The following is a 26807-nucleotide window of genomic DNA, read 5'->3' on the forward strand; positions in this document are numbered from 1 at the left end:
ATGGGATACCGAGGGTCTCTGGAGAGTTCCTTAAAGGCACGGTATATCTTTTCCAGACACATAATGGCAGGCTATGGGGCTTGTCTGTCCATCCCTTCCTCTCGATCATTCCAACGATTTTGTGAAGGGGACGTTTCTCTATGGGTGAAACTTAACAGACTGTGTTTAATGTGATGTTGGTGGAATTTCCTTTGCATTTCTAGTTGAAGTACTGGATAGTGTAGCCTTGCAGGTATAGGCTGCATTATTGTCGTTAATCTTCTCTTAAGTGTCTATGCAACACTGCACTGAGGACAATTTAATAGATTTTTGATTGCTCCGGGGTCCACGCACATGGGCGGGACTATTCACTAGATTATGACTATACACAGAGATCCCCTACTACAGAACTTGTGCATCTGAAAGAAACAGGTTAGAGTTAGATTCCTTACCTTAGAGTAGATACCCCAGCAATACCAACCCCGATGGCGGGTCTGCGAATTAAAGATCACACCAGAGTCCAGGAGAACGGAACGGCCGAAAAAGCCATCTCTCCAGACTCGGCTGTATAGGCAGTAGTGCCTAGCAAAAGTGTGCAGCGATGCCACGTAGCTGCCGGACAGATGTCCTGCAAGGGGACTCCCCGACCCAGGGCAATAGTAGCCGCCGTGGCCCGAGTGGAATGGGCGGGCAGCCTTACAGGAGGCTCCTTTTTCACCAAAGAATAACAGACCTTGATGCACAACACGACCCACAGAGATATGGTCCGCTTGTGCACCACCAGTCCCTTAGCGCTAATGTAACCAACAAAGAGCTGGTCGTCCACCCGGAACTGGCGTGTGCGGTCTAGATAGAAGGAGAGCGCATGTTTTGGGTCCAGACGGTGGAGCCTCTCTTCTTCTTTCGAAGGATGCGGAGGTGAAAAGAAGGTGGGCAAGTCCTCAGAACAACTTTGTCCGGATGGACTGAGAGGAAAGGAGGTTTAGAAGATAGAGCCTGGAGCTCACTCACTCTCCTGGCAGAGGTGATGGCAACCAGGAATGCAGTCTTAAGAAACAGAAGACGAATAGGACAGTTACGAAGTGGCTCAAAGGGAGCGCACATCAGATAAGACAGGTCAAGGTTCAAGTCCCACTGAGGCATCACAAAGGGAACAGGAGGAAACGTGTGTGATGCCTTTCAAGAATCGGTTTACAACAGGGGACTTGGAAAGAGAAGGCTGATCAGGAAGCCTTAAGAAGGCTGAAATTGCCAAGAGGTAGCATTTGATAGTGCCCAGAGCAGAGCCCTGCTGGGCAAGAGAAAAAAGGAAGAGGCATCACAGACTTCAGGAGGCAAGTCAAATGGCCTCAACTGTCGCAGTTCAATCTCCACGCATGTAGGTGGAGGCTGGACCGGTTTGGGTGGAGGACCGTCCCCTGCTGCTGCAACAGAAGGTCCTCCTGAAGAGGCAGACGAATTGGGGGGGGGGGATCAACTGACATGGTGAGTAGCTCGGGATACCAGTATCTTCGTGCCCAGTCCGGAGCCACAAGGATGACTTGGGCCCGGTCTCGCCTGATCTTCTTCAGCACTCTGGGCAGAAGTGGTATAGGCGGAAAGGCGTACAACAGACCGCAGCTCCACTCGCGACGAAAAGCGTCTCTAAGCGAGTGCCGCCTTGGAAATTCCAACACGCAGAGCTGATGACATTGCGCGTACTCTTCGGTGGCGAATAGATCTAACCAAGGCTCTCCCCACTGCTGAAAGAGACCTTGCGCCACGTCCGAGTTCAGACGCCATTCGTGATCCCTCATGCGCCGGCGGCTGAGTTTGTCCACCCTGGCTTTCAGGGAACCTGCCAGGTGTTGAACCTCCAGGGTGAAGCCCCAGTGTTCCAGCCATGTCCAGAGGCGCATAGCCTCCTGACAAAAGGTCCACGACCCCGCCCTGTTTGTTGCAGTACCACATGGCGGTGGTGTTGTCCCTGAACACCTGCACTACACTTCCCCGGACAGAGGGAAGGAATGCCTTCGGCGCAAGATGGATCGCCCTCAGCTCCAGAAGGTTGATATGGAGCCGGGACTCCGCCGGAGGCCTCTGATCTCTGCCTCTCCCATGTGGCCCCCCATCCAAGGAGGGACGCATCCGTCACTACTACGTGCTCCGGTTGAGGTAGGGAGAGGGATCTGCCGCTGACCCAATCACGGTTCGTGAGCCACCATTTCAATTGACTCGCAGTGCCCTCCGAGATCAGGACATGGTCGGACAGGTTGCCCTGATGCTGTGCCCATTGAAACTTCAGGTCCCATTGCAGAGCGCGCATCCGCCACCTGGCGTGATGCACCACAAGGAAGCAAGAGGCCATCAGCCCCAGGAGCCGCAGAGTCAACCTGACCGAAACTCAAGATAAAGGCTGAAAGATCGGAATCAGAGCCTGAATATTCCGAACCCGCTGTTTGGGGGGATAACCCCGAAACTGCGCTGAGTCCAGAACTACCTCCGATGAAAAGGAGCTTCTGAGAGGGGCACAGGTGTGACTTCTGCACGTTGATGGAGAACCCTAGTGAGTGCAGGAGGTCGGCCGTAGTCTGGAGGTGGGAAACTACTGTTTGGGGCGAGCCCGCCTTCAACAACCAGTCATTGAGATAGGGAAAGACTGGAACCCCTGATCTACGCAGATGAGCTGCGACCATTGCCATCACTTTCGTGAACACCCGAGCGGCACTGGTAAGGCCGAAGGGGAGCACGGTAAACTGAAAGTGCTCGTGGCCTACCATGAACCGCAGGTAGCGCCGGTGGGCCGGCACGACGGGGATGTGGAAATATGCGTCTTGCAAGTCCAACGCCACCATCCAGTCTCCAGGGTCTAGGGCAGCTAGAACCCAAGCTAAAGTCAGCATCTTGAACTTCCCCTTCCGGAGGAAGCCATTGACGCTACGGAGGTCCAAGATAGGGCGTAGGCCTCGTTTGCCCTTCTTGGGCACCAGAAAGTAGTGGGAGTAGCAACCACGTCCTACTTCTGGCCCAGGAACGCGCTTGGCCAAGAAGTCCATAACTTCCACCTGCAGAAGTTGCAAGTGATCCCCCGACATGCAGTGGCATGGCTGGAGGGGTAGCCTCGAAGGGGAGGGAGTAGCCCCTTCAGACGATTTGCAGCACCCATCTGTCCATCGTGATGGAGCGCCAGTGGAGGAGGTGATGGCGGACCCTGCCCCCGACTGGCGTCGAATGGGCCTGAAAAGTCAGACTAGGAAGGCTTTGAGGCAGATGCTGCGGATGTGGACTGACCTTGACGTTGTCCCCCAGCACCATGTCCGCGTTGGTGCCATTTCTGCTGCCTATGGCTGGCAGGACGTGTGGGGGTGTCCCTTCCTTGGCCACGAAAGGGGCGGAAAGCAGAAGTTTGCTGGCGCTTGCCTGACAGGCCCAAGGACTTGGCCGTAACCCTGGAGTCCATGAAACGCTCAAGCGCACTGTCTGCTTTGTCGCCAGAGGCGACGCCCATCGAAGGGCATGTCCATGAGCATGGCCTGGACATCCCCCGAGAAAAAGGCGGACCTCAACCAGGCATGGCGGCGGACCGCCACAGTCGTGGAAATCGCCCTCCCCAGCGAGTCTGTGGTATCCAGTCCACACCTGATGGAATAACGCGCCGCATCCCGCCCTTCCGCAAGGGCTTGGTCGAGCCGGGCCCGGGTCTCCTCCGGGCACTGGGGCAGCACGTCCGCAACCGTGTCCCACAAAGAGTGGGTATAACGGCCCAAAAGGCAAGCGGTGTTGATAGACTGCAACCCCAAACTTAATGAGGAGAACAATTTCTTCCCAAACTGATCAAACCTTTTGGATTCCCGATCCGGGGGAGCGGTCGGGATTGCGGTCTGGGACGTAGAGGCCTGGATCACCAGGCTATCTGGGTTGGGTGCACGGACAGAAAGCTAGGGTCGCCCAGTGGCGTCGGGCCACGTTCCGATCCACAGGGGGCACTTTGGAGGGCTTGGACCAGGTCCCCAACAGAACGTCCATGAGGGCCTCATTGAACGGCAGTAGAGGCTCTGAGGAGCTTACTGGCGGCTGAAGCACCTCAGTGAGGAGATTGGTCCTCACGGCCGCAGCAGGGAGCTCAAGAGCCAAGGCCTTGGCTGCCCTGCGCAACACCACAACATAAGTGGCACCCTCCTCCGTAGCCACGGAGGGAGGAGAGATTAATCCAGTGTCGGGCGAAGTGTCCAGACCACTGACCTCCCCTAGCTCGTCTGCCCAGTCCTGGCTCAACTGGCACTGCTGTGCCAGAGAGTCCTCAGACCCCTCCCAGTCCTCCCCTTCATCCGTGTCCTGGTAAACAGGCTGAGTGGACGTCAGCGCGCAAGTGCGGTGGCTAGTACTCCGACGACGTCATCCCGGTGATCACGATGCCGACAACGGACACGGAACCGCAGACTACGCCTACCGATACGCAAGGGTACTGCTGACGAAAACTTTCCGGATCCAGCCAGACGCCTGGGGATATTCTAAGGTAAGGAATCTAACACTAACCTGTTTTTTTCAGATATTGACTGACAACCAGATCTGACCCCGGCACATACAGTGAAACCCTACTCAAACACTTCCACGACATATTTGAGACAAAGGAAGATAACAACAAGTTCAAGTTGATTGGAACATAGATGCGTGAAGATTTCACATTGCTCTGCTCACAAACAACTCAATACAAAGGTCGCCTGCTCCAGTACCATTTTAAGGGAAGCCTTCAAGAGAACCAGCCAACTCCAAGGCAACCATGCACTGTGTGAACACAAGTCAGAACCTCCCAGGTCCCAATTCAAATGCACAGCACTCAACGCCTTTAAGTACAATAGCGATACAATTTGAATACACAAACAACATCACCTTGGTGATCCCTTAACAAGTCGCATATACATTTGGTGAATGTATCACCTACCCTAAAGTGCCTTCCAGAATGCCCTCAACACTTATTAGAACAACTTCTAGTTCCCAAGTTCTGCAAGGGTTGTGGGGCCGCTCTGAAGCACTAATATTGGCACATCTTAGTATCACCTGTGTAAAGTATAGAGGGCAGGCAGATCCTTCAATCTAATACATTGTCACTTTTTCTGCGGTAGTTGTACACTAAATGTGATCATTAATGGACAATTGCCAAAGAATAAGAATAGAGAAAAAAATCCTTTTGCTAAAGAGACCATTCACTCAGGGAAAGACATCCAAACCCAAGCACTGGTAAGAAGCCTGGTAAACTGGTGGAGCCTGCCTACCTCAAATATACAGTATGATTTAATTGGTCTTCATAAATGCAAAAAGTGTTCAGTTCCCTCGGCCTGAACAAGGACTTTCTAAGAACCTGATGGAAGAGGCACTAAAAGTAAGAACTCTAGGACATGTTCTTGAACAGAGCAGAACTTAATATACATTTTTGGGACCAGGGTGTTTATCTAAATGTTCCTTTAAAATTCCTGCATGATAAAAGAATCTTTCAATAGACGCCAGATTCTTCTTTTGCATTTAAAATTAAATAAGAATTTTAAGTATGGAACCCTCCCCCAAATGAACCTCTACATATTTGACTGTATGGGGTAGAAAGAATTCTGTTTAGGCACTGGTTTGAAAGTAACAGCACATATTTTATCATAATATATTTTTGGTGTATCGCATGTTGTATTATCTGAGAGTTAGTTGAGAAGACTACATTTACAGATATATTGACAAAAGTTGAAACAAGGTAATCCACCAGGCAGGTTCACGTTGTCTTTTTTTCCAATCAAGAAAAGTATCACTTGTCTATGGAAAAGAGAGCCAACGGCTGGCTAAGTACAGAAGAAAAAAGACTTGAGGATTTGGGTGGTGCTGAGTAGGTTGGGGAATGACTAGCGATAGGATAGCCAGTGAAAGATCAGTTGTACGGATTGTCCAAGAGGCTGTGCTACAGTTGAATTAGAATATTACAGTTCATAAAGGATTAGCTGACATGGTAGTTAACAGGGAGAATCACACAGACAACAACCTGCCACTGATTAGAAGGGAACAAATGCAGCAGTAAGAAATCAACAAAACTAGTGGGCAAGGGATGTATGTACAACTGCGAAGGCGGGATTGAAAACAGTAGCTTGTGAATGACCATTCAACCAAGAATGAAATCCAAGAATGGGGATGGACGCTAGGGCTACCTACCACTATATAGTCAAACAGAGTATAGCAAATGAATACTAACCCACTCAATACAGTTTAGTTTATTAAAACAGTTTCAGTCATCTGACCTGTGCTCATTTGATATTTACATAAAAATTATAAAACAAATTAATAAGTAAAACAGAATTTTAAAACACACAAAAAGTGCAAGAGGCAGAATAGGGTGTAGCAGAAAACGGAATAGGAAAAAGGAAACATCCTCTGCCTTCCTATTTCATTTATAAGTACACCCCGGACAGTTGCAGGGGGACTGGCCATTTCTTAGTAGATTTCCTCACCAATGTAGCCTTCTTACTGGGGCTTATCTTAAAAGTCCTTTTAAGGAATAAAATTTCAATCTCATTTTTCCTTAGAACTCTGTTCAATGGCACCAACATTCACTAAAGCTTAGCTCTATTGTTGATTAACAGGATCTAATGCCTAACCCTTTTTCTGCCAAAATGTGGCTGTTTTACATTCTGGTATTTGCCTTGCTGAGAGGCATCAATTGTACATTAGGGATACAGATACTCAGAGCAGATATTAAGGTCTCTGGACATTAAGATCTTGAACTATCCATACATTCATAGAGCACCAGAATAAACCTTTGTAAAGAAAAACAATTTCTTCTCAACCAGTTTTTTTTCTAAACGATTCAAATTTGTGGGACCAAACTTTGTATAAACTTAACACAATTAATAAATATTTAAAAACAAAACTGTTTAAATGAATAGTATTTTTTGCAGTCCAGTACAGCCTGAACTAATTATTGCAGATGTTCAGTAAAGCAGATTGATCAACCTGCAATTAGTTTAGCAGTATTGTTCAAGTCCACTGGCATTTAATTTGCATGCACCTTGAACAACTTCTGTATGGACGAAACAAACAAACATGAGCATTTTGTTTCCTTCAAATGGTATTTCTGCACTATCTCTACTTAGCAAAATATTTCCACTCTTCAATAATAGAAGACTCCTCCCGCATGCATATCTTTCTTAAAAGAGTAGAGTGGTCGCTGCTTGCTTTATCTTTTGTTTAGTTTCTGGTCTTCAAGACAGTACTTTGAATATAAGAGGCCATGGGGCTAAGGACGCTCAAGGATAATGTGAAGTATTAAGAAAAGAAGGGGACTCCTTATTAGTGATGAACAATGCTTCCTCCAATCAGTTAGAAAGGCCACTAACATAAATGACTAAACACAGCTGCTTGAAAAAGGACAAACGTTGTTATAAACAAAACGTAACTTTATCTACAAATGTTTAAGTAAAATTTCAAAGACATTTTTATAAACAATACATTGCTGACAGTTGGAAACTGAGAGAAAAAAAAGCGTAGAAATTTCCAAAATAAGGTGGTGTATGGCATCTGGAAAGTGGCGAATATTTACAAAAATATTTTCACTGCGCTCTTTTCCAGGTCCTCCTATAGATAAAGAAATGTACAACCGAAGAACCAGTCGATCCCTTGATAAGAAAGCGGATACATTGATAAAACCAAATGAAAGAAAGCACCATCTGACAAGCACCACAAAGAAATCTGGTCCATAAGATAAAAGATTTTTTTTACATAAGCGAAGTATCACAACCTAATTGAAAAATTGAACTTCCATGATGCCTTAGTCTCTTGAAAGTTTGATAATCAAAAAGCACCAACTGTAAAAAAATAGGTGATGACAAGTTGTTATTGTGTGCAAAGAGCATTCACAGAAATACTCCTTTAAGATAAACCTTGACTTCTCATCGTTGAGCTTCCTTTGTCTCCAAGTCCTAAGCAAAGCTTATACCAGCATGCCACTGCAATTTATCACTCAGCAAGCCTGGTCCTTGAGTGAGGGTTTTTACTGCCCTGTGTGATTCCACCTGTTTGTCAGGGATGAAACCCATGTCAGAGAACGCCTCGCTGCTCCTCGTGAGACCGTTGATGGAATACAAAGCTGACAGCAGCATCCCATGCAGAGTACAACGCGGAATCCTGCAGGCCACGCTTATCCGCGCAGTGGTTCCATTGTGAGAGGTCAGATGTGCAGTCGGAGCCATCCGGAGGGGGCCTCACCTGGTGGCCATTCACACATCGACGGCACTTAAACCTACAACAAAAAGGACATTATAAATTAAATGTGAATAATTTTCTATTGATACAGTGGTTACACAGTTTTCTAGCGAGCCGCCATCCACAAAGCCAGACAGACTACTTGCATGCAATACAGCTAGACTTTGCAAGATACCCAGATTCCTCAACAGTTGCATTTTTCTGACACAAAAGGTGTTAATAGCAATGCCAAGTCACAGATTCCTGGTTCTACTATATTATAACTCATAGCTATCTTGTGAACTGGGTGTCAGGAATTGTAAAGCTCTTTGATCAGTCAATGAATAAACTTCCTTTTGAATAACGTACTGAAACTAATTTCAACCTTCAAAAAGCGACCTACTGCCACATTTTCCTCCTAGACCTACTGTCACATTCTCCTCTTACTTGAATCACTAACTCCACCTACTACTGTGATATTAAAAATTATTTTTATTTGACATTCCATTAGTTGAAAATAGGTTCCAAATACCTTATGGCCGTTTAAAGAAGCTGTGAAAAAAACAGATAAACCAAGACAAAGACAAAGCTGGCAAAACTGGTTTAATACACAAGAGAAAACTCATTGCATTTAAACTACTGACATTGTGGGTAGAGGAGTAATGCTAAAGATATTGAGGTGAATTCTTTGAGTAATGCATGAACATTACTCTGTCATCTTACTTCTGCACTACCACTGTTGTCTCTATATTCAGCCAAGTGCTGAGCGTTCTGGTGCTGAAAATCAAGATATCGGGTTAATTGGGATTCAAAATAAGTAACTTTTCTGCTATTTGAGTTCTACACGCTCAGTCAAATTTGTGATGTTTTGAAAGTAAATGGACGGTCTCTAACAGGTTGCATGGAATGCCCTGAACACATTTCCATTTTTAAGTTCTTCATTATCAGGGATCAGTTTTGGCATTGAGATAGCTGATGGCGGAATTTGGGTTGTTACCTGGATATAGAGTTACAAAGTTAAGTCAGAGTATATGTGTTGGAATACAAAATATATATATATAGCCTTACCCGTGACAAAAACGCAATTAGAAACAAAAGGTACATTGGTTACCTCTGATCTGCAAGGCCAGGCAGAACTTAAACTTAGGAAGCAAAAAGATTATTTAAAGACTCAGTTGTCCCCTTGAAGTCTGCTTCACCTTTGTAACAGTGAGGTCAAAGTCACAAAGATGGTAGTTGTAACCTTTCTAGTTAAGCCCTCCCTCTATAGGTTGGAAAGTGTTGCACAGTATTACAATTCATGTTTATTAGATTTCTTTCGGTCTCAGAGAGTGTCAAGATAGCATGGAAGAAACTCAGAAGCTGTGAACTTATTATGGTTGGTTGTTGCCAGAGTTAAAGTGTTGTTGCTGGGCAATACACCTCAAGCAAGCTATTTTCTTTTTGGGTCTACAAAGTAATTACCAGCTTTCACAATCTTTTTGAAGCTATGATTTTCCCAGTTTCATCTATAAGTATGGGGGCATCCAGTATTTAAAAGGCAAGTAAAGTAGTGTACATTACGGTTCAACATTCACACCTGTTGCAATACAGGAGGCAGGTACTCTCACCAGTACTACTCTGCAGGACGTCTCTGGCACACTAGTGATCTTATTGCATTCTCTGAGCAGGCCATTGAAGGAGTCATGAATAAAGAGAGTAACAGGCTTGTCAGATATAAAAAGAACATCTGTCCAAGACTGGAAGGACCTATGAACTTTATAAGCTGCAGACGATCAAGATTTAAATATATTAAACTGACATCCTCAAATGATTGAAGAAAATCATTTGGATGCTCCCTGTTTTCACCCAAAGAATGGTAGTCCAGGCACTTGTAACATCTCGCCTGGAATATGGAAACATCCTTTTTTTTGGGTGCAAACAGGGATGTGCTGCGTAAGCTTCAGGTGGTGCAGAATTCTGCAGCCAGATTGCTGTGCAGACTTCCTAGAATTCCCAGCATGTCTAATGCCCTGAGAGAATTGCATTGGCTCAGGGTGGAAAACCGTACAAAATTCAAAGCCCTGTGCTATATGTTTAGAATCAAGAATGGCTCTGCACCCAAATACTTGCAAGATCTGGTACGCCCATTTCATCCCGCCCGCCTGTTACGTTCCTCCACGGAAGAGAAATTCGAAATTCCCAGGTTCAAATTGGTGAGAATGGGAGGTCGCTCCTTCTCCTTTCTTGGCCCTATCCTGTGGAACTCTTTACCTGACATGATGTGGAAAGAGAATTTGTACCCCAATTTTCGCAAGCAATTTAAAACTTAGCTATTTAATCAATAATTCTAATTTAGTTTTTCAGAGTTTCTTTCAGGACCTGCGCTGGGAAACCCTTGTTGGGTAGCTGTGCGTATTAGAGAAATAAATTAAGATAACATAACATTATAATATTATGCCTGAAACGAAGAGAGGAATCTTAACCAACGTGGACTATGCAGTTTGCTTCAATCAGTTTATTTTTTTCCAGTGTATTTACAAGGATGGAGAGTAAGAAGAACAATTCATAGGATGATAGTGAAGAGTTACCTAATGAGTGGGCCTAGCAAGCTTACCACACAGTAGTGTTAGAAAAACCTGGGGCAATAACCATATACCCTTGTGACCATTCAGGTATAGACATTTTATAATACAATAGGCAAAATCCATGACGTTCAATTACATTAAGACTAGCAGAGAACAGATATTATATCTGGTTGAATTGAAGATAGGTAACCAGGGAGATGTTGCATCTGTTTTTAAGCGGAGATCATATGACACACGAGAAAGTTAATATCTGAAAACCCATGGCTGATAACTAAAGGACTCACTTGTCATGTGTGTCACTTGTTGTGACCTCATTCAGCGTAAACAGCTCCTTCAGCTCCCCGATGGAGAAGTGGCGCTCAACATCCTGCTCCTCATCTACTACACAGCTGCTCAGTGCCTTCTTGTGCGTCTGCCTCTGAAGTATCTTCTCCTCAATGGTCCCTGTCTGAGACAAGAGCCAAACTGAGGAATTAATAATAGGAAAGAAGAGAACTTTTACATTTCAGCTCCCAACAACCTCACCTGGAACTATGAGCAAGATCCTAAAGTTATCCTCATTCGCAGGCATTGATTGACTGTCATGATAGGTAAGTGTAAGAAAATGGGTTATTAGCTAAGGAAGGTAAGTACCCACCGCAAGTAATAACAGTCGTTGTCATGGTGAACCACTGAAGCCACTACATAAACACACACTCACCCCCTGGTAGTTATGCCACAGAGCAGACAGGCTTAACAGAGGAATGTGTAAAGTATTTATGTAGTACTAAAACTGTAATAAAGTCCAAATGCAAAACAATAAAAATCACACAACAAATTAGAAAAATAAAGTAAAATTCATTAAACAAAATGGCACAAACATGAAAAAAATCCAATAAGGGGAACAAGAGATTTACATTTTTAAAGTTTTAAGGAGAAATACTGCCAAGAAGCACAAATTTCCAATTATAGTCAATGGTCGCAGCAAAACAGGACCTAGGCGCAATTTGGCCTTGACCGCAATAGAGGGCAGGCCAGCAACACTATCCAGGTCTGTCCTGGTTAAATATTTTACTTTGTGACTTTGGTATTTAAAGTCCCAATCCACCACAGAAATACACTTTTACAGCCTCTCAGGACCTCAGGGGAGGCACTTAGCGACTCACATGGTGGCAGGCAGAGGCCAACAGGAGGGTCCAGTTGCCACTGGCTATCCCCAATCACAGTGGAACTCTTTTTGACATTATAGTGTCTGCTTGATTTACATACAACATGCAGGGTGCACTTCAAAGGACGAAGGCAGGACACCAAAAACATTCTTCTGTATCCCATGTCAGGTAGCTAAAAACCTGCCCCCACCTGGCTGTTGCACGGAGGGTAGGGAGCAAAAAAAAAAAAAAAAAAAAAAAAAAAAGAGGCCCTGCCAAATGTCCGATAACATCTGCCTGTGCCAGTGGAGGCCTCGTTAAAGTGTGCCCCAGTTATCATATGAAAAATACCAGCAGTCCTGCCAAGCAGGACTTGACACTTTAAAGTAAAAAAGATATATATATGCTTATAGCACCCCTGGCACATTCTGTCAGGTTCAGCTGGGTCATCGCTGCCCTTTGAGGTCAACCTATTGTTTGCTTCTGAGATAAAGTTCACACCTCATTCACACCGCTTCAAATGCTAGTTACTGGCTGACAGAAGTCGGAGAGCAAAATGCAGATTTAGCCTTCAGGATCTATTAATACGTGGTCAATGTGACAATTCTCAAATGCATGATTACAATACGTCATTATCAATTTCACAAAATGATGAAATCATGTGGGTGGCAAATCAGCTTGGAGAAAGGTGAAATTAACATACCGAAAGCAGCCGGTAAATGTAACAGGTCTTCTTCTGCCCATCACGCCATACACGTGCCATTGCCTGCTCATCATTTGCTGGATTCCAGTCTGGGTCAAACATCACAAGCCTGTTGGCACCAATCAAGTTCAACCCACATCCTCCTGCCTTGCTGCTCAACATGAAAATAAATTCTGGGCTCTGCAAAAATTGAAATATTTATCACAATTAGTTCATAGCCTGAAGTGCAAGGGGGGCTCCCTGCTCTTCCAGAGTTAAACAGTAATGCACTTGTTTATTTGTACCAAAGTAAAGCTTTTTTATTTCCACTGATATCACAAATTCAATTATGGACGTCCAAGGCACAGAACCTGAGACATCAAACTTGGACTTGAATCAGTCAAAATCTTTATTTGTTTTCAAGAATCAAAGCATACAAAACCAATCTTTATCCATATTGCAAATCTCATTAATCTAATGCAGATGTTAAAACATATATCAATTACGAAGGACTAAAATACAAGACATTTATACAATTTAAATCTTTCTCCTTTTAGTCTTCGCTCCTATTGCACATAGTTTAATAAAATTCTTGCTGATACAGGACAAAGATAACTGTTCAATTATTGCACGCAACACCGATTTAGGTTCAGTTGCTGTTAGAATGGAAAGATAATTCTATCTAGGACCATGAAAATTAAAACACATAAAATTCTAAAAATCTGTGTTCATAAAACTTTTTTTTTTAAATTTGAATTCAAGCCCATTCCTATATGTTATGCGACTGGCAGCCAACAAAAATTTACTGAACCAAAATGCAATTAGTTGTCGGCTATCAGATTTTAATATTCTGAACGACTCCAAATAGATCCTGAGGTTCAAAAATCTTCAGAGTGGCTTGATCCACTTGTGTCTGGGGGTAGCATATGCTGTGCAGAAGAATAGAACATGCACATTGTCGTCATTGGCACCTAGTGTACACAGTGTGCCTTTAGAATCGTTGGCCGGCACCCGGACGTTTGTCCATTTAGCTGTAAAAGGATTGACTTGTAGAATATCATACCTAAATTTCATATAAAGTCACTTGCCAATTGCAGTTGGATCTCGTCTAGAAAGGGCTCAAAACAAAGGGTCGATTTAAAGGACAGAAATTGAATAGACAATCTCTCCAACTCTGGATTTAAAATGACTTTCTGCATTATAAATTCCCAGTATATGGACCTGATCTCTCTCTGAGTCCGAGGTCAGCCAGCTCGGAGTTTCCCAGTAATGGCTCAGACCCACTCGGTGAGCCATTTACAGATGTGGGCCAACCAGGGGAAGGTGACAAATTCGTCCATATACAATAACTCCCTCAAAGGATGCCTATAAATCTCTAGTTGAATCAATAGTTGAGGTGACCCCAATGATACACCTTGAAGAGTCCGAAATATGAATGTTTTGATGTACTTTCAAGTTGCTGCACTTGATCCTGCTAACACAGTTAGTCCACAGGATCAAAAACTACGAAGGTAGAGGTAAAGTTCCATTTTGTGCCACACTGGCACTTTAAATGTGAATAAGGCAAAGTATTTTGAAAATTCCTTTACCGACTGATTGTAACAATGCCAAATGTGTCTGCAAAAAACTAACAGAGGTTGTAATGACCAGGACAATAACACAGTCACATGCTATCTCAAATAGAAAGTGCATTCTTAATGCGCGAGTTTTACATTTTATTCACCCTTTTTGTATATTAGGCCGCATGATAATACTATCGATCAATGTTGCTTACCCTGGCTTTCCACTGATCAACAAGTCTTGTGCTTCATTAAACAGAACATTCTGAATGATGCCAAAGAGTTAAGTTATGAATGACAATGTATTCATGTATGTGCAATGTCTACGAAAAATTAAATAAATACAATAGTAACATCATAGCAGTATCTACAAGCAGTACTCACAGACGGACTGTTGAAACGCTCAACTATCTTTGCTCTTTTCTTAATGGACATGGTGCCATCCAATCGGACATAAAGATATCTAAGATGAGAGACAGGTGTGAATAGAATATACTACAAATGAAACAGCTTAAAAACAGACATACATGAACAGCTGTAAACAACGGACAAGCCCTGGATTACCAGCATCATATGTATCAAAACCAAAAACAAGTTACTCAGAAAATTATCTGCAGATAAAACAACCGTCTAGAGACGCAATCAAAAAAATTGTGAACATTCTTTAAAATGTAGGTGAACAGACATTCCTAGACTACATTTTGAAAAATAATTTTGGAATAGCTCTCAAATAGCCATGATTTCCTCAGGACCATCTGAAGATGCCAAATGTTAAGCTGTGTAAATGTTCTTAAACTGTTATCTTGAACATTCTCTCCAAAAAACACACCAAGTGAGGAAATCTAAATATGTACAAAATATGAGAAGTAAAAGATAAATTCTAACCATGCCCAAGTAGAGACACTGCACATGTTACACATTTCCTGAGAAAATATGAATATCTGAAACTTTGATTCAAGCAACAAAAAACCTCAGTGCTTACTTACCTCTTGCACGGCTGAAGGAAAAAGTATAAATACTCCAATGCGCAGAACTGCGGACATTGCGTGTTCTTTTTGGTGGTGAACAGATCTAACCAAGGCTCTCCCCACTGCTGAAAGAGACCTTGCACCACCTCAGAGTGAAAACGCCATCCGTGATCCATCATGCACCGGCATCCGCGTTCACCGCGCCCTGGCATTCAGGGAACCTGCCAGGTGTTGAACCACCAGGGATATGCCCTCATGTTTCAGCCATGTCTAAAGGCAAAGAGCCTCTTGACATAGGGTCCACAACCCTGCCCTGTTTGCTGTGGTACCACATGGCAGTAGTGTTGTCTGTGAACACCAGCACTACTCTTCCTTTGACAGAAGGAAGGAATGCCTTCAGTGCAAGACTGATCGCCTGGAGCTCCAAAAGGTTGATGTAGAGCAGGGACTCCGCAGGAAACCACAGACCCCTGATCTCCGCCTCTCCCAGGTGGCCGCCCCATCCCATGAGTGACGCATCATTCACTACTGTGAATTCTGGTTGGGGAAGAGAGAGGGATCTGCCGCTGACCCAATCCTGGCTCATGAGCCAGCACTCCAATTGAAGTGCAGTCCCCTCCGAGATATGGACAACATCGGAAAGATTCCCCTGATGCTGCGCCCACTGGAAATTCAGGTCCGACTGCAGAGCCCAGATATGCCACTTGGCATGATCCACCAGCAGAATGCAGAGGCCCTGAGGCCCAGCACCGAAATCCGGGATGAGGCTGAAACATCGGTATCATAGCCCAAATATCCCAGACTCGCTGCTCAGGAGGATAAGCCAGAAACTGTGCTGTATCCAGAAATGCTCCGATGAAAAGGAGCTTCTGAGAGGGAATCAGGTGTGACTTCGGCACGTTGATAGTGAAACCCACCGAGTGCAGGAGTTCTGCCGTAGTCTGAAGGTGGGAGATGGCAGTCTGGGGTGAACCCGCCTTCAACAGCCAGTCGTAGAGATTGGGGAAGACTGAAACCCCTGATCAGTGAAGATGAGCTGTGACCACCGCCGTTACTTTCGTGAACACCCGAGGGGTGCTGGTAAGGCCGAAGGGGAGAACGGTAAACTGAAAATGCTCATGGCCTACCATGAACCGTATGTAACACCTGTGGGCTGGCAGGACGGGCATGTGGAAATAGGTGTCCTGCAAGTCCAACGCTACTATCCAGTCTCCAGGATTGATGGCAGACAGGACCTGAGCCAATGTAAGCATTTTGAACTTCTCCTTCTGGAGGAAGCGATTGAAGGCCTTGAGGTCTAAGATAGGATGCAGGCCTTTGTTCTTCTTGGGTACCGGAATGTAGTGGGAGTAACAATCACGACCTCATTCTGGCACAGGGACCCTTTCGTTAGCTCCCTTAGCCAAGAAAGCTGCAACTGCCTGGTGGAAAAGGGCCAAGTGATCCTCGGTCATGCGATGGAGTGCTGGTGGCATGGAGGCAGGGGTAGTCTCGAAAGGGAGGGAGTAGCCCTTTCGGACTATCTGCAAAACCCACCTGATGTTTTGCCAGTGGGGGAGGTGATGGCGAATCCTGCCGCCCACTGGTCTCTGGGGGCCCTGAAAGTTGTTACTAGGAGGGTTTGGAGGCTGCTTTAGGGGGGTATGGGTGGACTGGCCCACCTGCTGGCCCCCAAACCTGCGTCACTGGGTCCCACGTCTGCGGCCAAGCAGAGACTGGGTAGCTTGCGCATCCCTGTGGCCAGATTGGGTGGGACGTGGTCGGGCACCCCTTCTGTAGCCGTGAAAGAAGGCGAAAGGCTGACTGCATGGGGCGAGAGTTTGCAGCGAGGCCCAAGGATCTAGGGCCCAAGATAGCCCTAAAATCCTTGAAGCGCTCGAGTGCGGAGTACGCCTTGTCCCCAAAGAAAGCAGACGTCCTCAACCAGGTGTAGCGCCTCAAGGCTACGGGCATGGAAACCGTTGTACCCAGAGAGTCAGCGGTATCCAGCCCACACCGAATTGTGAACTTAGTTGCGTCTCGACCCTCTGCCACTGCGCGGGTGAGAATGGCCCGGGCCACCTCTGGTCACTGTGGCAGCACTTGCGCAACCGTATCCCACACTGTATGGGTATAACGGCCCAAGAGGCATGCGGTGTTCACTGACCGCAGTGCTAAGCTGGCAGAAGAAAACAACATCTTCCCAAAGTGGTCCAGCTTCTTGGATTCCCTATCTGGGGGACTAGTAGGGAATGCACCCTTAGAAGACGTGGCTCGGTACACAAAGCACTCGGGGTAGCGTGTTGGGGATAGGAAAACTGGGTCGCCCGTGGCCAGACGGTGGCGTCAGGCAATCATCCTGTCCACACAAGACCCTGTGCTGGGAAGTGCCCAGAAGGACGTCGGTGAGCGCTTCATTAAGAGGCAGCAGGGGCTTTGAAGAGGCCATTGCCAGGTGAAGTACCTTTGTCAGGAGGTTAGTCTTGACTGCTACCATAGGAAGCTCCAGGCCCAATTCTCAGCCGCCCAAAGCAACACCACTGCATACGAAGCTCTATCCTCTGTAGACACGCTAGGAGGGGAGAGCATGCCAAGGTCTGAGGAGGTATCCAAACCACTGGAATCACCCAGGTCCTCTCATCAGTCTGGCTCTTTAAGCTGGTCAGCTACAGGGTCTACAGACTCCTCCTCACCCTCCTCTGGCTGCCACTCAGGGCGGTAGAGAACGCCAGGGATGAACAGCGGATGACGTCGAGTGATGTCGGTCCGGCACTGTGTCCAAGTCAGGGTGAGGCTGGGGTGGACGCCAGTTGGGGGTACAACCAATGTTGGGGGCGTCGTCTCTGGAATCGGCACCGGGGAAGGTACCGTGAGGTCAACTGGCGCCGATCCATGCTTGGACCATCAGGGGCCCTCTGGCGCCGGAGCCGCTGGCATCGAAGGCCTAGGGCCCCCAGCCGATTCCACGAGGACTGAAGGCGCGCTGGGGAAGTCGGGCTGTCCAAAGATGCTGGGCAGGTGACGCTCTGGCAAGGGGGCGGGGTGGGGGAGGTATGGGGGTGCGGAGTCGACCCAAAAGCAGGCTCCGAAGACTGAGCTGGAGAGAGCCACACGCTCCGGGTCCCACGTCACGTCAGCCGCCGGACGGGGAGAAGGCGAAGAGCGACAATGCTTCTTTACCTTCTTCTTGTGCTTCGACTTACCTGAGGAGTAGACTTCAATGACGAGTGGTGGTGGCTCAGCGACCGGACCAGAGACCATCCTCTCGACCAGGACCTTGAACGACGTGGAGCGGACTGCTGGGCATCCAAAAGCTTTCGGGACTGCTCCTGCAAAGACTTCGGATTTATGGCCCAGCAGTTGGAGTATGACTTCGGGTCATAATCGCGCTCCAGGCATCAGAGTTGCAGATCTATGACAGACATCCATTTGTGACAGGAATCACAAGGCTTGAAGCCGGTCCGATGATGGGACATCCCTCGTGCTACCAGGAGTCGAAGACTCAAAAAAGACGTTGATAAAAGTCGAAAAAAGTTTAGTCAAAAAATGACTAAGGGGCAAGCTCTCACCGCATCGGAGCTGGCTGGTGTGGAAAAAAAACTCCGTCAGCGCGCAGAGGCGGTGTCCAAGTAGACACTGCGATCTCATACCGGTGACCACGACGCTGATTGTGGAGTTGAGCGGCGCTGCCTACCGACGTGCAGGGGTACTGCTACAGAAAAATTCTCCGGATCCAGTCTAACGCCTGGGGTAAGATTAAGGTAAGGAATCTATAACAATGGTCTCTTTCAGATAAGGAAGGTTTGGCCTGGCAAAAGGTTAATTTTGCCAGGTCAACATGGTAGGTTAAGACTGCATACACAGGCTCTGCAATGGCAGGCCTGAGACATGTTTAAAGGGCTACTGAAGTGGATAGCACAATCAGTGCTGCAGGCCCACTAGTAGCATTTAATTTACGGGCCCTGGGCACATGTAATGCACTTTACTAGGGACGTGTATGTAAATTAAATATGCCAATTGGGTATAAGACAACTTTAACATATTTTAAGGGGAGGACACAAGCACTTTAGCACTCTTTAGCAGTGGTAAAGTGCACAGTCCTAAGGGCATCAAAATAAATTCAGCAAAAAGTAGGAGGGGGAGGGCAAAATGCTTGGGGTTGACCCTGCAAAATGTGCCAGGTCCAACACTGAATGTTCAAAGTATGATAAATTGTGAGTCATGTGTATATTCATCTGGTATGTTTTCCATACACCATTTCAGTGTAATCAGCACCTGTTCAGCAAGGCAAAGTTGCCATATTGGAATAAGCCAGAATGCTTGTAGGAGGGTTGAGACGGTGGTGGGGTGATGTGGCACTCTACGTTTGGCCCGGAGAGCCTCGTTCCCAGAATTTTCCATTCTCCCTTAAAAACTCTGCATAGGGGAGAGACATAGGTCGACACTGGACCTAGGAGTAACAATGGCAAGAAGATGCACAGTTGGAAGGAGAAGCCACCTGAGGAACATTACCTTCAACAGACCTCCCAGGACGGCTCGCTCTAGCGCCAGTGGCACTGGCCCCCCCATACCCCGTGAGGAACGGTTGCGGGAATGGACCTGCTGGGAGACCCTGCAGGGTTGCTCTGAGACTTCTGTGGATTGGTCCTGCAGCTGGGTGACCCCCATAAGGAAAGTTACCATCGCTGACACACAGGTGCATTATAAGGCGACCAAAGCCATGGGGCCTGGGTATTGCAGCAGGGAGGATTCCATTTGGCTGCCAAGGGGCTGTAAAAGACACACCGATAATCAGGATAAAACAGGAGCACAGACAGATCACAGGTCTAATGCAGGGAGCGCTACAATCAAGTTCCCACATAAAGTGTCCCAAAGTAAGGAGGCCTGAAGAAAATGCTTCTGATGGCTAGGGGTTCACCACCAAGAGAAAAATAAGACAAGATGCAAAATAGGCCCTATAGGCCTTGCGCTATAGCTTGGTACCTCAGGGGATTTAGTGGAGAATAAACCACATGACGTACAAGTTACTTACCTTCGGTAATGATGTATCTGGTAGAGACTATTCTAGCAGCAGATTCCTTCACATAGAATTATCCCCAGGCGTGATACTGGATCCGGAAACTTTTTTGCCCAGCATCCCTGCACACCGGGCGAACGGCATCACGCGCCTCCGCCCAGGCGTCGCCCGTGAACGTGACGTCAGCGAGGCCACATAAGTCCCACCCCGGCGCACCTACGTCAGTTTTTGTTCGGAGAACTTTTCCACGCCACAACGCGGAGCCATCAGACACAACCGTGGGAGTATGGGAACAGTGTGCGAAAGAGCAGAAACACTGGAAAAAGGAATGGTGACTAACAACACCATAAGGAGCAGTGTCAACACTGCAGTACCCAAAGGCAGGGAAAGAAGAAAGAGCAGAGCACAGCCCTTAATAGCCACCCTGCCAGCATGTAGACAGCCCCCCCCACCTGAGACAAAGAGCATAAGCAAAATGTGACAACAATATGTAGCAGGGCCATGACCCCAACCAAGAAAAATGATGGGCACCAGTTCCAATACAAACAAGGAATGACAACCTCCAAGGCAACCCCGGCACGGAGTACTACAACCCCCCAAGGGGCAAAGGGCAAGACACGACTAGGTGACCCCAATTCAGAGGTTAGCAGAGGTTCTTGTAACAAAGAGGGCGAGAGGGAGGTAGGGAAGTGATCAGAGGAAAGGCAAGCCTCAAACCTGGAACAACCACTACAGAGGGGCACAGGAGTACACCTAGATCCATCCTCCAAAGCACCAATAGAGGAGGAAAGAACAGGAAACAAGACAAAACAGCCTGTCAAAAGAACAAGGAATGCACCCACACGAGACATAGCCACCCCCCGGGAGGAGAGTGCAGAAGACCAAGCAAAAGGTCCTTGCAGAACTGGGAGGAAGGGCGGACCGTGAAGGAATCTGCAGCTAGAATCGTCTCTACCAGATACGTCATTACCGAAGGTAAGTAACTCGTACATCTGATAGAGACTACTAGCCGCAGATTCCTTCTAGTAGAATAGATACCCTAGCCATATCCCCGGGGAAGGAGGGTCTGCGAAAGGACCTCATCAGCCTGGACATAACAGAAGGTTCCACAGGGGACTAGTCCAACAGACAGGCGAAACTCTCGATCCCCCCCAGGCAAGGAGGGGGACATCACAAGCAGAACACTACCGACCCCAAGGGGATGTGGGAAGAAGAAAGAAAGAAAGCCTGTTCACACACAAGGCTACAGAACCTCCAACCGATGCCAGGGCAAGGAAGAGGAAATGAACAACCCAGAGGGCCCAAGAAAACGAGGGAGAAGAAGGCGAGCCCACCACAGTCGAAAGGCGCACAACCTCTGGAGAAGAGGGAACGTCCGAGGACGCATCCACGATCTGACGCCTGTCCGGTGCTGTAGAATCCGCGACCTGGAGCAGGGCGTCGTCATCCAACACCACAGGAGACGCCGACCAGGCCTCCACCTCTCCACCCGGCGCCGGGGATTGGGGCTGGGACGGAGCAGAGGTGGTCAAAGGGCAGCGCCGGAACGGCACCGACTCGACCTTCACCGAAGCAGCCGCCTGTGTGGAGGAACGAGAAGCCACCGGAGAGCTACAAGTAGTCCCAGCCAGTCACGGCCCATGGGGGAACGAGGGAGGGTCACCGACCCCCACAGCGGCGTCAAGTCTGACTCGACCTCCGGCGAGGCATCCGCCTGCACAGAGGGGCGAAATGGACCAGGGGACCTACAAGGAGCCCCCCGCCAGCCTCGACCCACGAGGGGACGAGAGGGGCCCATCAACCGCTGTGGCACCGCCGGCCCCAACACGACATCTGACAAGGCAGCCGCCTGCGTGGATGGACGAGAGGGCCCCGGAGAGGAACGAGGGGTCCCTTTCCAGCCCGACCCAAAACAGGTCGAGAGGGGTCCGTCGACCCCTGTGGCGCCGCTAGGGCCAGCAGCTGCCGGCACCTTAGCGGCGTCACCTCGGCCTTAAACAGGATCACCTTGTCAAATGGCCAAGAGGGGCTCGGGGATGCGACCCGAGCCCCAGCGACCTCCCGCAACACCACAGGGACTCCCGCAGGAGTTTGGGGCGAAGCAGAGGCGCCGTGGTCCAAAGGAGGGAACCCTGAAGGGCCGCACCCCAACAGCACCACATCCTCCGAGCCTGGATCCGGACCAGCTGGCGCCGAAGCCACCGGCGACGCTGCGGAGGGCCCCACATGGCGCAGGGGATCCGCTGACGTCCCAGCATGTGCAGGAGGAGGAGAAGCCAGCAAGGCCTGGAAAGCCCCCACATATGTCTCCATCTGGGCTCTCGACGTCCCCTCACCGGGGAACATTGGATAGGGGGACGACACGCGGGTCGCATCACCCGCGGAGAGCCCACGCCACAACTGGTCGGGATCCAGCCCTCAGGGGCAAGCTGCGACACTTACCCACAGACGAGCGACGCTCTTTTGGCACGGGAGAGGGATGAGGGCGACGACGATAACGGCTGCTCCTAGAACCTTTGGCAGAGGCGGAGCGAGGCGACTAAGCCGATCTGTACAGGCGAGCCGAGAGAAGTTTCATGCGGCGCTCCTGCCTCGACTTCAGCTTCAACCGCTGGCACGCCTTGCAATCAATGGAGCCATGGTCCTCCCCCAAGCACCACATTTAAATGAGGTGAGGATCCGTCGCCGACATCAAGCGCCCACAAGACTTACAAGACTTGAAACCCGAAGGCATCCGCACACTGTTCCCACAACACACGAGGGAAAGAAGGGAAAGGTCGAAACAGGCCCGAGCATGAACCGGATCCGCAATGCACGCGGAAAAGAAAAAAATGAAGTAGGTGCGCCGGGGTAGGACTTATGTGACCTCGCTGACATCACGTACACAGGTGATGCCTGGGCGGAGCCGCATGATGCCGTCGCCCCGGCACGCAGGAATGCTGGGCAAAAACGCTTCCGGATCCAGTCTCACGCCTGGGGATAATTCTACGTGAAGGAATCTGCGGCTAGTAGTCTCTACCAGATACTTCAGTTTCTTTCTTAAACTTCCTCCAGGGAGTGCAAGCCAGTGGGGGTCAGCACATCCATAATAAATCAGTTCTTATAGGTAAGAAGCGTGCCTGGGTCCCCATCCTTCGTAGAACTTTGGTCCCTTGGGTCTCCATACTTTTAGGCACAACATGATGTCAGGGGACTTAATACCCCAAGACAAAGTAGGGGCTGGGGCACTCTGCTCTCTAAAGCCATATCTGGGGGGTACTGGGGCGCACCACTATAACTGCTTCTCAAATGAGCTGCAGGCACCAGAAGAGGTGTCGGCCAAGCAGTGAGCCGGCGGAGCAACGTGGGGGGGGGAGCTCCCCGGCTTGACCCTGAATGTGGCACACCCCGGGAGCTCCATTGGATGGGTAGGCGCACCTTGACATAAAAAGGAAGTTCAGAGCTAAGCCGCTTTAGTGAGGGAAAAAAAAAAGAAAAAGGAAAACAAAAAGCATTTGTTAAACAGAAAAGCTACTCATTTAACATTCATGCCGATCGCAAATGGAGTGCCGTATAAGCACTTAACCCCTTGCCCGTATTTCGCGGCACTTCCTTAAAAAAACGGGCGGGCCCGCGTTGGCCATTGGACGTGCGCAGCACTACGAAGGTAGTGCTTGCGACATCCAACGGCCGACAGCAGCACTTAAGGGGTTAAAAGGGCCGCAAAATGTTGATATTGTCTTTGTGGTACCCCAGGGAAGGGCTGGGGCACCACCAACATTCTTCAAGAGTGTTGGTGGGAGGGTTGCAAAAGTGCAGCAGCAGACGCCCTGTGACCCAGGCCACCCCTGAGACACTTTCACAACAGTTGCCCGCAGTCTCCCAGGGTATCATTAGGACACCGGGATAGGCTCGCTCTTGCTTTAAGGCCCCATAATGCTGGTGCTTGTCATTCATAAGCTCTGAAGTGCGTGTATCCCGGTTGGCCGATTCTAAAGGTGCAGTAACAGTGCAACAGAAGTAAAAAAGACTCTGGGACACATGTTTTTCAACAATGCTTTACTAACAATGGTTGACAACGCAAGGTTTTACAGTATAATGAATGCTAGGGACCGTTAGTACTACCACCACTGACTTCCATGGTCGGTCATAACATGGATTGCATATTACTACTGTCCCAATTCACTTTAATGGTGTTGCACTGGTACATTATAAAAGCAGCTTCTTTTAATTTTGTGGTGACCCTGACAAAGCCAGTAGGCCTGCCTTATTGATAATGACACTCTTTTATTGGGATACTGCATCTAGTATTAGTAAGAGGTATTGTGGTTATAGGTTTCAGGAACCATGAAGGAGATAAAATAATGTGAAGGGGTCAAAAAAGATATTTCTATCTGCCTCACAGTACTTATTTGTAACTTAATGCCCAGTATTTAGGGGGGTGTGTGTGTGTGTGTGTCCTATCAAAAGGAAAAGCACTGACTGGATTATGATTGAGTGTTGTTGTTGCGTACAAGCGAGCTGGGAATACCCCTTGATCCCTCAAGTGTGATGTCACCATTGGAAACACAGTAAGTGATCAAAACAGCGATTGCACTTATTTAAAAATACATTTTTTATTGATGTATGCCATTAGGAGATACACAGTGTAGCAACGGCCAAGTATATAGCAATAAAGTTAATCAAATCAAGACTTCAGTGCAGTTCTGAAGTATAAGAAATTGGCATACAATGTTTCCTTATTTTTTAGGAAATATTTTAACCCTTAACAAAGAACCTTTTCCAGCCTCCTTTTCCTCCCTTCATGAGGACCCCCCACTCTGCGCCTATTTGCAAGCAGCGGGACAAGTAGCGCCGCTCCTGGGAATATGACGTAGGCTCGATTCAGGATAGCATATGCTCGATTCAGGATATTAAATTGAATATACTTAAAGCGGAAGCCGTGGGGCGTATTCCAAAATTCGTGCCCAGTCTGAATCATGTGGAGAATTAGCCAAATCAGTCTACCAATTAGCATGGAGGGAAGATCTAGATTTGGTTTGTTGCAGGTAGGCTCTATTTGGACATCTGATTAGATTGCTACTTGACCCTATAATGTAGAGTGCCTGATAGATTTCTTGCTGTCAGAACTGGAATAGTGTGGCTAATGATTGTTTAAGGTGTTCATAAGTGAGGAATTGACCCGGGTGTAAGTTAGTCTGTCGTTATCATTTGATAGCCCAGCAGCTCACCTTTGATAAACGGATCTCCCAAAGTAGATAAGCCTGCAGCATGTTACTGACTGAATTGCCCAAAGCGAAGTTGTTCTGTACATGGAAGAAGACCGAGCAGGGGCTTCAGGCAGTTTTGTGTTAGTGAGCTTACAGGTCATGGCAAGGCATAAAAGGGCAGTGCGGAGTAACCCCGGGTGGCGTGGAGTGTAATGATCAGCGGGACATAGCAAGTAAAGCAGTCAGCCTTCCTGAAAGTGTTTGAGAGTAAACTCATAAGCAGACAGACAGCAGGTCAGCCACTGGCAATCAAAGTCTGCAGAGCTAACCCAGGCAGTTTAAGAGTGGAAAGCGCTACTCGGTGACGGCCAGATTCCAAGATCAGAGATACTGGAATGGAGTCAAGTTGTTTAAAGAAGGGGCAGAGGAATATTTGTAAAGTAATAGAATAAGCGGGGTAGTGCTACCATCTTCACCAGAGCTATTCGGCCCATGACCAAGAGTGGAAAGGGGTGACCGGAAAGGAAACTGAGCACAGAGGGATCGTATCACATTGCTAGGATTGCTGTCCATCAGATCAGTAGGGGAAAGTATATTATATTATAAATATATCTCTATCCCTAGGTATTGAAACATGGCAGATTCCTGATTAAATTTGGAGTCTAATCACAGATGATAAGTTAACTCATAGGATGCATGTAGTGTGAAAATTTTAAGATTTTACCCAGTTTACTTTGAGCCCGGAGATCGCTGCAAAGTCATCAAAAAGACGCGCAAGAGGTGAAAGGTCATCTCTTACATCTCAGACGTCCAGCAGGACATCATCTGCATAAAGAGACTGCATGAATTGAGCCTCGATACGGTATTCCCCAATGCGTGCCAAGTAGTCCTAAGCGAGCCTCCAGTGGCTCCGTCGCCACAGCGAATAGTGGTGGGGAAAGAGGTCATCCCTGATGGTTGACTCTGCTTTTGGGCCAGAAGGCAGCGATACATTTCCAGGTTTTTATTCAAATAGAAGGGCTTGAGTACATTATCTGAACGCGCCTGCACCAATATCAATCCAAACAGTTGCAGTACTGCATGCATATATTCATAGTGAAGGGAATCAACAGCATTTTCTGAGTCAAACATGATGCATGAGGATAATGGATGATCGTTTGCAGATTCCTCCTTGACATGTCACAATCTGCAAAGGATACGCAAGGCATTGCGCCCAAGGATGAAACCTGTTTGGACCTCATGGATTAGATCAGGGAGTTTTGGCAGTAGTCTACAGGCTAGTATCTTAGTACGGATTTTATAAAATCGACAGATGGCAATAAAAAGCCTTTTTGAATTTACAGCATAGTAGATATAAGAGCTTCATTGAGGGTAAGCGTGAGGTTGCCAGCAGCAAATATCACTGCATACAGAGCTTCTAACATGGGTGCCAAAGATTTTACAAACAAGGTATATAATTCAGCTGGCATGTCATTAGAACAAGGAATTTTTCCTCTGGAAAGATCAAACAGGACGGATTTGATTTCCAGGAAAGTAATATGGGCCCCAAA

General features: G+C 47.6%; 1 protein-coding gene across 2 annotated transcripts in view; it reads right to left on the bottom strand.

Annotated features, from left to right (window-relative positions):
- Positions 1–6188: 6188 nt before the first annotated feature.
- Positions 6189–26807, bottom strand: part of RAD54L (RAD54 like) — a 159766-nt gene continuing 139147 nt past the window's right edge. For both annotated transcript variants that reach the window (XM_078671697.1, XM_078671698.1), the window contains 4 exons: positions 14489–14567; positions 12567–12746; positions 11021–11184; positions 6189–8227 (listed from right to left, as the gene is read on the bottom strand). In XM_078671697.1, the coding sequence (XP_078527823.1) occupies positions 8026–8227; positions 11021–11184; positions 12567–12746; positions 14489–14567 (625 nt within the window). In that variant the 3' untranslated portion in view covers positions 6189–8025. The remainder of the gene's footprint in view (positions 8228–11020; positions 11185–12566; positions 12747–14488; positions 14568–26807) is intronic.

Source organism: Lissotriton helveticus, chromosome 1_2 (genome assembly GCF_964261635.1).
Source record: "Lissotriton helveticus chromosome 1_2, aLisHel1.1, whole genome shotgun sequence".
In the NCBI taxonomy this organism is placed as follows: Eukaryota; Metazoa; Chordata; class Amphibia; order Caudata; family Salamandridae; genus Lissotriton; species Lissotriton helveticus.